Genomic DNA, 13,189 nt, shown 5'->3' with positions numbered 1-13,189 from the left:
TGAATGAATGAATGAATGAGTGAATGAAAGAAAATCGTCAGGGCATAGTGGCTAACACCTGTAATCTCAGCACTTTGGGAGGCCCAGGTGGGCAGATTACTTGAGGTCAAAAGTTCAAGACCAGCCTGCCCAACATGGTAAAATCCTGTCTCTACTAAAAATACAAAAATTAGCCAGATGTGGTGGCACATGCCCGTAATCCCAGCTACTCGGGAGGCTGAGGCACAAGAATTGCTTTACCCAAGAAGTGGACGATGCAGTGAGCTGAGATTGTGCCACTGCACTCCAGCCTGGATGACAGAGTGAGACTTCTTCACAAAAAAAAAAAAAAAAAAAAAGAAAGAAAGAATAAAAGAAAGAAAATCAAGCTACAGGATGAATATGGTATTTAGGTCTATAAATTCAGTGACCCCCACCCCCCTCGGAAAAGCAAACGGGGTTGGTAGAATGTGCCGCACTTTGAGCAGACCCGACATGACCCCTGGTGATGGCTTCCTGGGAATTACAGGAATTACAGGGTTGTGCTTCTCTTGGCGTCTTCCTTTTACATGAACCTGGAGTCCTGTCCCCATCAAGTGTTGCAGAGCTCCGTCCAAGTATTTCCTCTCCACTCCTCATCTTCCAGTGGGTTTTCCGCTGAATGGGCTCTTCCTCTCCTTTTTCAGATGAATCCCATCCCAAGTCACAACAAAATCCCGTGTTTAACAAAAGCTCATTCATCTTGACAGGGAGCCTATCAAAACCAGAAGAAAAGGGATACTTGACTGGAAGTCAGTGTGGCCAATGAGACCTTCCCAGCCTGTCCTCCAAAGGGCTGGAGGTGGAAATGTGGGACATAAAGTGTTATGAAATTCTAGCCTCCTCCAAACGTGTGTTTTCACTGGTTCACCTTGGTCCCAACAGTTCAGTCCTCTTATGTAGACAATGTGTCATCACCCATATCCACCTTTTTCCCAAAGTCATGACCTTTATTTTAAGGAGACTCCAGCCTCCCACCCAACCACCAGAGTTTCTTGAAACACAGTTGAGGTTTCTTCTGAGAGATTTGCCTGCACACGTGGTGATGTCACATGTCACATGCTGTGTTTCACGGGGACTGTTGCTTATTGTTTCTCTCCAGGAGCCTGGACTGATCCTCCGTGGGTACAAGCCCTCTGCTATGACAGCTGGTGGGGCTCATGGTTATTAGTCCTTGGTATTACATTCTTCTACCTATCAATGCCTAAAGAAGGTTCCTAAAGAAGAGTGGGCGTTAGAGTCACCTGGAGGGCATGTCGAAACACATATGGTAAGAGTTTCTGATTCAGTGGGTCTGGAGTAAGGCCCAAGAATTTGTATTTCTAAGAAGTTCCTAGGAGATGTTGATTCTGTGGGTCCATAGACCATCTCTGAGAACCACCACTGTCAATTTGCTTTTCTACTTATTTTCTCCTCCCTTCCTTCCTCCTCCCCTTCTTACCTAATTGCCTACCTTCCTCTCTGCTCCTTTCTTTCTTCCCTCTCTCCCTCCCCTCCTCCATTCTTCCCCTGCTTGTTGCTTTTATTCTATCTAGATCCTAATTAATTGGTTGATAGAAAGCCCCTACTCTCGTTCCCACAAGCCCCTTCTCCCCCTTCTCCTCTCCTCTCCCAGGACCATGTGCTGCTGGTTAAAGCCCACAGAGTCTGTGACTACGTCCAGCAGGTATTTTCCCTGCTGCTGAAGAGAGAGACACACATTTTTATTTTTGATATTTAAGTCAAATAATGTGATGAAATTAATATAAAGTTTATTTGCAACACCCCTGAGTAAAGATTATTACTATTCATCTTCTCTTCCATCTACGTAAACGGAGAAATAGTAGAAAATGATGGTTAATCCGAGGAAACTCATGCTGAACATTGAGCTCTAGGATGTTTTGGAGATTTGCAACATGTCAAATAAAATTAATAAACTGATATTAGGAGGTGCTGGGAGAGCAATTCATAGGCCCTCCTGGGCCAGGTGGATGTGAATATCCAGGCCTCTGTGGTAAGAAATGAGCAATTTCTACATCCTGCTTAGTATCCCTACGGGACTGTGCAAACCCCACCTACACGTGCTAAGGAGCCCACTGAGAATGCATCCTACTTAGTATCCCTACGGGACTGTGCAAACCCCACCTACACATGCTAAGGAGCCCACTGAGAATGCCGTAAAATCAGCTGGTTTTGGCACAGGAGGAAATTAGAGTGCACTGTCCGATATTCTAACACGCCCAGTTCTATTTACTAAAGCAACACCACCTTCCCTGTTACACATAAACCGTGAAATCTCAGTTTCTCTACACAGTGAAATTTCATCGTCCATGACCCTCAGGTGCAGTATCAGTTCTCCTGGGTGCTGGGCAGCCTTCACTGGACCATTCAGGGACCACCTGCTGGCTCCGATCTCCTCTAGCAAGCCAGGGGCTGGGAGCCGAGCAGCCAGTGGGGGAGCTGCTTCTACCCCACGATGCAAGAAGCACAAATCTTCACGTCCTGCACAACGGCACACGCCGTTTTTCATGATCCCAAATGTACATGGTTTAAACTATAAGGGACTGATGCATCTATCCAGAACACAGCAGGGATTCACAGGTGTCCATTTCTCCAGGTTACCGCATAGAATTAAATGTATACGCCTTTGAAACCAGGGAGCGGTGAGTTCGTTACCCAGTAGAGTCACCGGCCGCACACCGCTGGGTGGGTGTACATATTGCCATTTGTGTGCCGGGTGTTATCGTTAATTCCAGATTGTTATGGGCCACGGCTGAGTTCTCGTGTTGTTATGGTGCTTGCAGTTTTGATAGACCTGAAGGTTCTCACTGCATTAAACATTTCTACGGCATTATTAGGTTAACAAACCTTTGACAAATAAGCTCAAGTATCTTTTCTGATGGCCTTCAGAAGAAAATAACACTTAAAAAGTTTTGTGTGTTCCTTTCTGAACTTATTTTTTTTCCAAATCTTTATTTGCCAGGCATTGAAGAGAAGCATTTGGGGCCAGTGTTTAGGCCGGGGTGGGGCACAGCACGTGGGGAGAGCCCGCAGGCCCTGGCAGGCTGTCTGCACACTGGGCCCTCGTGAACCCAGTCCTCTGACTCTGAAGTCAGTTAGGAACAAGATGTTATTTCTATTCACAAAATACCAGTTTCATTCCTAAAATATATCTTCGCCCGTGCCAAACGCTGAGCTTCTAAAACACAGGCCTAAGGCCGCCGAGGGTGGAAGCTCTGGCCACTCACTTGGGCTCCTGCCGACTTGGTGTCTCTTCCTCTTCCTCTCCCGACCCCCGCTTCCCATGCACCTGTCGATGCATTCTCCACTTCTGAAAACTGCATGTTTGTGGTTTCTCTTCCACTCTTCCCACGACCAGCTTTCTTCTCCAGCCGCGGGGCAAGGGGCCTTTTCCATACAGCATGGGGACTGAGGCCCTGAAGACCAGTGCCGCGGCCTGGCGTGTCCAGGGTGCTGAGCGGCATACCTCCCCAACGCTGGGGACGCGTTCGTGGACCTAATTTCCCCATGCGCCTTCTAGGCTGCAGTCCCGGATTCAGCAATTCCAGCAGGGGAGGAGGAGGAGGAAAGATTCTGCATTTAGGCTCCTGAGCAAAGCCAGGCTCAGTGTGGGCGGCACCCAGGAAGGGTTGCTGTTGGACATCACAAGGCAGAAAGACAGGAAGGCCTAACCCACATGTGATAGGGCTCAGGGCTGCTTTCTTCCGACACTTCGAGACAGCAAGAGTCAGGGCAGAAGGCAGGCTGTGGTGCTGAAGATGGAGATTAAACTGGTGCAGCACTGGGTGTTGAAACAGGAACAATAAGCCCTGTGTTTTCAATCAGACATCTATTTATGCTTCGTTTACTTATAGGTCAGGCATTGTGCTTGGATATGGGGATACAGTATGAAAAAGACAAATCAGACACAGCCCCTGCCCTCACAGGGTTCCTAGGCTAGCAGGAAAGACAGGCCTGCAAATCACAAAATAAGGTGATGCTCACAGTAACTTAGACTGGTTTATTTTTCCACATGTCCTCTAGTGGCAGGTGAAGGGTAAGTCCCAGGAACCCCTTCTCTGTGTGCACAGAGGTGATCTGCACCGATACAGATGCTAAACCCTACCTGCCCTGCTCCACCCCAGTCCTCTGCTATGTGCCTCGGCTGGAGGCCCTGCTCACGCCCTCACTCAGACCCCTGTCTGTCTTTACAGCTGGAGGGATAAGACAGGCTTCATAGCCAAGACCCTGATGAATCCTCTGTTCGGCGGAAGCTTTTTCTGAAAGGGAGGCAAGAATCAGTCAAACCAAACAGTGTTGCTGTATTGCTGGAATTCAGGATTTTTCAAACTGTAGGTCACGAATACACTCGTGGATAGGGAAATCAATTCCGTGGTCACAGCAGCATTGTTTTAAAGAATGAAACAGAATGGAATAGAACAGAAGATACCAAAGTACACATACACTGGGAGAGTCACTATTGTTCCATGGATGCTCTGTTTGTCCGTGTGTGTGTGTGTGTGTGTGAATGCAAAATAGAGTTCTCATTGTGCACTGCAGTCCAAAGTGCCCAGAAACCACTGCAAACCCACCCTCCATGGCAGCAGAGTGAGAAGCGCGCCCATGTCTTTTCTATTCCATATACATGAGGCTGTGGGAATCTGGAAGTCATTTTTCACCAGGCCTGATATATACAGAATGAAAAACAAAAACAAAAACAAAAAAACATAAACTGTAGTGATGGCAGATGATAGCCTGGGCTTGGGAGCCCAGCAGACTTAAGTTTCGGCTCTGGCATTTCTCAGCATTGTCCAGCTATATCACCTCGGGAAAGTGAGTTACCTCGCTGAGATTCCATCTTTGCCTCTGTCCAATAGGGATATGATGCTTATCTTATGTGACCCCCAGGGATGAATGGAGTAAGACAGTGAATGTAAGGACGCGGCACAGCATGGTGAAGGCTGGTACACAGTGGCTTCCCCTAAAGCGTGAGCTTCCTGTCCTTTCCCTTCCTGTAGGTTCTAAAAGACCAAAGGAAGCCCACCCCTAATGGAATATTCCATATCTATTTTGTTCAGTTTTTACTTAGTGTTTTAGGCAACGCTGGGAGAATCTGGAACATTATCCTATTCTGCAGGTACAGCCTGAGGTCTAGAAAGTTGTAGGGATTGAGAAACAAATCTTGTGCAACGTCATCTAATGCCACATTGAGAATTTCCCAAGAGGAGATAAGAATGGGGCTTGAAAACAGAGTGCTCATTTATAATCCTTACTTTAGAAAACCTTTCAAAGCCCAAGTGAACATTTAGGAGCTTTTACTAATGTTTTAGAGATGTGGATAACCAAATGTTTTTTCCATTTCTTTTAAAATATGAAATATTTCTCTTTCATTATAAGGTAATGTTCTGAAACCAGAATAAATCATTACAGCACAAATATACCTGTTACAAGAAGAAAAATGATAAAGAAATAAAACCAGAAAAAAAGGAAAATCTTGGTGTGCTCAGAATGATGATTTATAGCATAATTTGTCTCTGGACCCCTTCTAGAAAAACCAACATCTGCGTCTTAATGGATGAATTCAAAAAATGTATAGAAGGAGTTTGCTAATCCAAACAGGCTTGTTTTAGGACAAAACTGTAATCGATTACATTTTATATCCTGGCAGTGTCTAGTGTTCCACACTCAGGTTCACCTGAAAACTTCACAGCCACATTCTTTCTTCCTGTGTCTTTCATCATTATTTGAAAAATTTCTAACAAAAACTGAATTTGTGAGCCAAACAGTGAGTCAGCATCGATATGAACTACTGATTGCTTCAAATGACTATAGTACTCTCCCTCCCAAGCTACTTATTAGAAAGTTGCTGAAGTAAACACTGGCAGTAAGAAAAATGTTTCTAATTATACTGGACACTCGGTTATACACAACTTACACTCTGCGGAATTTTTTCCACTCGACACCAAAAGCGTATTGATTTCTGAGTCCATTTTGGTTATTTAAATTTAAAATTCTTGAGTAAATTTCAGTTTTTTTCCATTTCATCGTGGGTAATCATCATGGAAATTTGACATGCGGAACTGAGTCTGTTGGAGTTTCAGGCCACAGCTTCTGTGAGAGCATAAACCTTTCCTCTCACCCCTCAGAAAGCTCACTTGGCTGAAACTGTATTAAAGCTTTGCTGCTCAATCTGTAAGTTAATATGTCCCATTGTAAAATGACTTGAGCTGAAAAGGTCATGGAGTCACTGTTAATAAAATCTATTAAATGGGATTGGCCGACAATATAATGCGGAATGCTGGATGAAGGGGGATAAGAAAAGTCAGGAAAGTTAGAAAGTTTATATTAAGTAATCCCCACGTGTCCAAGGTGCTAGCCCATGCCGAGAGCTTGCGAAGAACTGGAGTGGACAAACCATCCATTTTAAATATATCTCAGCCATAAACGGGATTGAAAAGAAAAACAAGGGCCGGGCGTGGTGGCTCACGCCTGTAATCCCAGCACTTTGGGAGGCCGAGGCGGGCGGATCACGAGGTCAGGAGATCGAGACCATCCTGGGTAACACGGCGAAACCCCGTCTCTAATAAAATACAAAAAAAATTAGCAGGGCGTGTTGGCGGGCGCCTGTGGTCCCAGCTACTTGGGAGGCTGAGGCAGGAGAATGGCGTGAACCCAGGAGGTGGAGCTTGCAGTGAGCTGAGATGGCGCCACTGCACTCCAGCCTGGGAGACAGAACAAGACTCTGTCTCAAAAAAAAAAAAAAAAAAAAAAAGAAAGAAAGAAAAGAAAAACGAGGCCTGTGGCCAGTGAGTGGTGGGGTCAACATCGCACTATGCTCTCTACATGCTGCTGATCTTCCTTAAGGAGTTGCCTGGAAGGAAACACATTTGAGACCAAAAATCTATGCTCTAGAAGAACGAGCCGCTACCTCCCCCTGCAGCAGACAGCTTCTCCATTGCTCCGTGCCTGCTGCTGGTGCCAACCAGGGCAGCCTGCATGCCCTTCCCTCCCTCAGCCCAGGCATACGCTGTGTCACTGCTGAGTTCTCTTTGAGATGGCAGCCTAGCAAGTTCCACACCCGCCTAATGGTAGCGCACGCTGCACCATCTTTCCCGGGCATTCGGATACTTTCTCAGGAGGAGCTCAATCCAAGGGCCTTAATAAAGTCAAGATCAATTACATCTCATTTCCCCGGATACCTCAAGCTGCCACTCACTGAAGGGAGGAGGAGAAATGAGGCTGGCTGGCCTAGGGCTTCCTTCTTCTCCTGGCTGGGCATTTCCTGCCTTCTGCATGCTCTCTGACATGCTGTCGAATTCTGTTTGTAGACATTTCAATAATTTCCCAAATTATGCCGACAAATAATTAATTTTATGAGTTATGCTTTCCCTTTCAGTTTACAGGCATTTTAATTACTCCCTTTTCAGTTTCAAGGACCTACTCAGGCCCCTAGGCTGCCTTGACAATCAGTGCTAATAGCTGGGGGGTACTTCAAGCCCCTAAGTGGGGCTCCCAGCAGCAAATAAGCATTTAGCACTTAATGCCCAAACAGCCCCACGGAGCTGGGGACCTGAGGCTGAGGAGCCCTCAGGGGATGGGTGGGAAGTCGTGGCCTGGAGGACCTGTGCTTTTGCAGTTTTCTCTCTGTGTGAGGCAAGCCAGGAGCCCATTGTCAGGAGATTTCATCTCACTTAGAAAGTGAGGCAGAAGCTGTGAACTTCCCCTTCCTTCCTTAACAAGGTACAGATATGTGTCCAGCTGGAAGGCCACATTGCCAGCCTCTGCCACACGGAGAGAATTCCAGGAATTGTAAGCAGAGTCAGCAGCAAATGGAACTTCTAAGAAAGTTCCTTAAAGGTGGGCATACTCGTTCCCGAGGCACAACTCTGAGCCTTCCTCCTTGTTGCCTTCTAGAGTGGGGATGCAATGGCTGGCACTGCAGCAGCAGGCTTGTGACCTGAGGCACATGCTAAGGTGGCAGCCAAAAAGACAAAGAACCGTGAATCTCTGATGACCTTGGAGCTGCCGCTATGACTGCCCCACCCACTGCCCAACCCCCTGATGTGAGAAAAGTAAAAACACAGCTCTATCTTGTTTAAGCTCCTGTCACTGTGGGTCTGTTTCTAGCAGCCAGACACTATTCCTAAACAACACAGATAGCTGCAAACTCTGAGGTGTCCCCGCCACGTGGATCACAACCCTCGTGTCCATAGCCCGTTCCTCTGGGTGCTGACTGAGGACTCTTCAAAGCACGCCCAATACCCCGATCTGCAGATAGATGAGGGGTGACCGTGCATGAGTGAGGCTGATTTCTTTTCTACTTCCTGCTCTTATTTCATGAATGTCAGTCTCACCTCCAGGGCCAGACTGCAGGTCCCCAAGGATGATGACACACCAGATATCTTCCCCACCCTCGGGGTCAGGGCCCATCCCACAACTCTGCACACACCGCAGGTGCTCACATCAATTCTTGAGTGTCTCTGTTTGATGTTACTGTCAGTAGGGAGATGAGCCCCGGTCTCTTCCAGTGTAATGGCCCCTATGGAAGCATTCAAATACCCTAGTAGACACTCTTCATCACAGTGGCAAAACGAATACAGACAAAGCCACACTGCTGGCATGTGTGTGATGTCTCCTTGTTTTCAAAGCCTTTTCACACGTAGTATCTCATCTCCTCTTCACAGTGCCCTTTGAGTCAGGACAGGTGTAAATGCCACAGTTTCACAAATGAAAACTGCAGGCTCAGAACGGGTAGAGGTGCTTCTTGAAGGCACATTAGTAGTAAATATGGAGTGAGGCCTGGATGGACTCCTGGGAAGGGCTCTTTCTGGGGGTCACATATCCAGAAAGATGTGTGAATATACACGTGTGTGTGAAACATCATGCTCACTGCGCCCCCACCACTGTCCCCCTGATGCATTCACAGTCCCTCTTGTCACTCTGCTTCCTCATGTGCCACCTTCTAGGCAGATCCCTTTCTGTCCCATTCATTGCGTCTTCCCCTCCAGAGCCAGGCAAGCATTGCCCCCGTCTTCCCTTCACCTCCCCAGCTCTTTCTAGACTGGTGGTCTGATGTCATCTCCTAGCAATGTACTGTCACAGAGGGGAACGTGGATTCAGGACAGAATTCATACGCTCGCTTCATTCTGTTCAGCGGCAGCGTGGCTAGCTGGGAGGTCCTTGAATAGCACAGAGGGATAAGTGCATTTGACTACACTGAGGCATCAAGGCTGTGCAGCCAGCCAAGCCAGCCATGTCCCCCAGGCCATGGACCACCCTTCCTGCTGCCTGCCACTTGCCTGACCCCAGCCACGTCCAAGGGATAGTGTCCTAACGCTCTGGTCAGTAACTGTTATCACCCCCCAATTTATCCTGGGACTCAAGCATGTCCCTCGAACAAAGAAGGGTCAGGTGGGTGGTGCCTGGCGTCTCCGAGACTGTCACAAGCCTGAGATGTTCGTCCTCGTGGCCCAGGAATAGGTTTAGGGTTGGAGTCAGGGTCTGGAAGAAAAGCATGACATGACCTGCCCAATCCCAGCAAGCTCCAGGGAGATTCCCCAGAGGCATTTACCATCCCACTGAGCACACGGGAGTCCGAGACATCCAGAGAGGGAGGGCTGAGTCCCTCAAAGAGAGAACAGGGCCACCTGTGTTTCCACACCAGGCTTAAAAGGGAACAAGGGAGGGCCATCCACATCTGTATGAGGGTGCTCCCGGGAGTGCCGAGGCGGAAGACATGAAGAAGACACGAAGACAGGAATTACGACTGTGTCTGCTGGGCCCTCCGAGACCCATAAGGGGCTCTGTATACCAACCCCCAATGTCAAACACCCAAGTGAGGGAAGTATGGTGCTGCTACAGAAGCCGAGCTGCAGATGGGAAACTGCACGTGCAGCATTATCCACAAACGTTCACTCATGGAGAGCATTTTTTTTTTTTTTTAAGTATAGATGATGAACCAGATTTGGACCAATCGAAGTCAGGTTCTCATCACATATGGGAAAAAGTTCATTCCCAGAGCAATGCATAATTTAGTAATTTCCCCATCCAGAAGACTACCTGGACATGGAGGCAGGACCCCACCCACTGTGCCACTATCTTAGGGGGAACCCTGCACTCCAGCCCACTAGCCTAAGCACAGTCCCTTGCCAAATCTCCTCTGAAATCTCAAGTCCTACTGACGTCAGAGGCAGCTGATGTCACTCAGAGAACAGCAGTCTTGTCTTGGAAGCCTGGATGTCAGTGCTGGTTCTGCCTTTGTGGCCTGTGTGATTTCTGACCAACTAAATTCCAGTTAGCTAATGTTCAGCTTCCTATGAACAGGTGTCTGAAAATGAAACTTGCCCTGCTCTATCCTATAAACTGTCTGCACTTTGAGGAAGGGTCTGGGCTCTGTTCCTGTTTTTATACCCAGTCCCATTGTACAGGAGGCACTGGGCCTGTTCCTGTTTTTATACCCAGCTCTGTTGTACAGGAGGCACTGGGAGGTGCTTGTGGGGCCAAAACTGCATTCGTTTACAGAGTTGCTGGAAGGCACAACCCTGGAATCCATGAGAGCTGTTTTGAAAACAATGGCGTCCCACCTAAACTTACATCCCTATCTCTTCTCATTGCCAGTCTTCGCAGCTGGAGGACACTCATCAATTCATTTTTTTTTGTCTCTGGAGTCCCTGCTGCCATTCTCTGCTCCCCGCCTCCCACCTTCCCTGCACACCCATGCACAGATTCCGCCCCTAATGCAGCATTTTGCTCACGTCACTCACAGATCTTAAGCCTTTCATGGTTCCCCAATGCCAACTGAATAAAAGCCTGAGTCCAAAGCCTCAAAGCCCTTCTCAATTAGGTGGAGATCCACTTCCCTCTGCCCCATGCAGAACTCAAATGCACCGGAAATAAAATGAAACAGTCACAGTTAATAGTAATAAGGGATTACTAATAGCAATATGAGTCTTTTTAAGTGTTTATAAGTTTATTATTATTTTATTAAATAGACTAAAGCAAACGTTAACTGTCCAGGTTTTCAGCCATTTTCCTTTTCAAATGAGTAATCAAGAATTACTTGCAGATGGACAGGTCCTTCCTGGCTGTCCTGCATTTTAAATATTTCTGCTAGTCGCTGTGCAGGCAGAACTGACTGCACTTAATTTATAAAGGAGGATTTATGGACTTACAGATGACAACAGACAGCCAATCAATACGGGATGATAATAACAGCATGTAATACCAAGGAACATTAGGTCTCAGGCATGATTTGGGGAGAGAAGTGGGCAGTCAGAAACCTCATCATTTGAAAAAGGTCAAGGTCCGGTAGCAATAAAAATGCCTAAGCAAATAAAATCACACCTGTGAATCAGGCAAGGGCATAAATCGCAGAGTGAAAAAGGATTTTAGACTCGGTAGAAAAATTACTTCCCTAGGCAAGGATTTGGGCTGCTGTAGGACAAATGAGGTTGTGTTGGGACAGGGTCTGTTTATTCCTGCTAAGAGCAGTAACAGTGAAATGCAGATGTGGAGGAGATCTCCCAATGCTCGCTCCTCCTGGGGCTGAGATCTGAATCTTTCAGAAAACAGTGGAGGAACCAGATGCTGTGGAAAGCCTGCCACGCCGTGCCCGGATCTCACCACGTATATTTAAGAACCACTGACTTCATGACGTTTATGTCTGGTCAATTTTTCCAGCGGTCGGGGGCAGTTTTTATTGACCTAGTAGATTGTTTGCTTGTATAACTGAAAAGTGCAACCAAAAAAAGTACCACGTTGCAAATTCGATTACCAATAATCACGTTACGTCGTTAAAAATAAAACTGTGAATAATCATCGTGCTCTTTGAAAAACACTCACAGTATCACACAGAACTCCATAGCCAGCTTTCCTGTGAAAACCTACAATCATTCCATTTAGAAAAATCCAGTTCCACAGACTTTTCAAGACTAGATGCACCCGTCAAAATGCGTGTACAGAAACTTCCTTAGTCACTGAAAAAGCAGTTGGAATATTATTTGTCTCCTGTCTACGGTTCTGCTTTCATTGAGGAATAGCTGGAGAGATCCCATTAAATACGTGATGAATTTTCCTGTAAACGCTCCCTAGGGGACTGGATTCTCTGTTTTTCTTTCTAACATACTCCAATCAAACCTTGCAAATCCCATTCCCCGGCAAAGATCCCGCCACCTCGTGGTTTTGGAGACAAGCTTACCTCCTTGCAAGGTGTACTCGGTCACTGCCCTGCTGAAGACGCCCAGGCCGGCCCCGTTGTACGCCGCCACCTGTATCTCATACTGTGTCCAGATGATCAGGTCTGTCACCAGGCAGTAGTTCACCTCCGGGCTGGTGATGTTCCGCTGCTGGTACTCTCCGGGAAGGCCAGCCAGGCGGTACCTGCGCCACGAAGGAAGCCCATCACGATAAGGAAATAACTGGACCCAGGAACGGTGTTTACCCACAGTTATTCTGCAGGGTTAGGGGGAAATGGAAGCAAATAATCAAGAGCAGAGCTGAGAGGTCAGCCCTAAACAATACTATTTCCCAACTCGATGATTTTGAAAAGTGTGCTCTAATCTCACAGTGATTATAAGCTCAAGGCAAAATGGAACTGACATTTCAACTACATAACGGTTAAGAAAAAATTGTAGCTTTTTACATGTAACTCGTCTAGGGACTACAGTGACTTAGGACCAAAAATTCCAGACATGATTTCCATTGGGGAGTTGCTGTAAATCAGTTTGAGAAACACTTTCCTCTTGTAAGTCTGAAACGTGGGGAGACTTCCAGAAGCAAGCAGCACACGGCCTTGTGGTGTCCAGGGACAGAGCTCCATTTAGGAATTGCAGGTTTGTCCAAGTGTATCCCAGAACAAGAATCAGCGGCTTTGAAAAGGTGTTGAAATTTCTAAAATACTAGTCCAGTACTAACTATGACGAATTGCTTTGGAGAAGACCTCTGTGAGTGCTTGGGTACTATGTTCTTAGCATACTAAAGGTGGAAATTTAAAGTAGTGTTTATGAAAAAGATAATGCACACAACTCAGGACTTAGGGTGTATAAATTAGGAAATTGCTGTGTGTACTGTGAGAAGATTTGCATTGTATTATTTTGATTAGCATATGTTTCTCCATGATTCAGTCTATAGAAGTTAATGCACTGAACTGACTCAGGTAATTTATTGAGCTTTCCTGGATCAGCCCCTCTGGGTA

At 46.8% G+C, this 13,189-nt stretch overlaps 1 protein-coding gene across 3 annotated transcripts in view; it reads right to left on the bottom strand.

The window, feature by feature from the left end:
• The window catches only part of SDK1 (sidekick cell adhesion molecule 1), a 965,237-nt gene that overhangs the window by 239,764 nt on the left and 712,284 nt on the right, over positions 1–13,189 (bottom strand). For all 3 annotated transcript variants that reach the window (XM_055346825.2, XM_055346826.2, XM_055346828.2), the window contains one exon: positions 12,194–12,375. In XM_055346825.2, coding sequence (XP_055202800.1) covers positions 12,194–12,375 — 182 coding nt within the window. The remainder of the gene's footprint in view (positions 1–12,193; positions 12,376–13,189) is intronic.

The sequence above is a fragment of the Gorilla gorilla genome, chromosome 6, assembly GCF_029281585.2.
Source record: "Gorilla gorilla gorilla isolate KB3781 chromosome 6, NHGRI_mGorGor1-v2.1_pri, whole genome shotgun sequence".
Taxonomy (NCBI): Eukaryota; Metazoa; Chordata; class Mammalia; order Primates; family Hominidae; genus Gorilla; species Gorilla gorilla.
The sequence above is the reverse complement of the archived record's forward strand: the minus strand, read 5'-3'. Positions and strand labels throughout refer to the sequence as shown.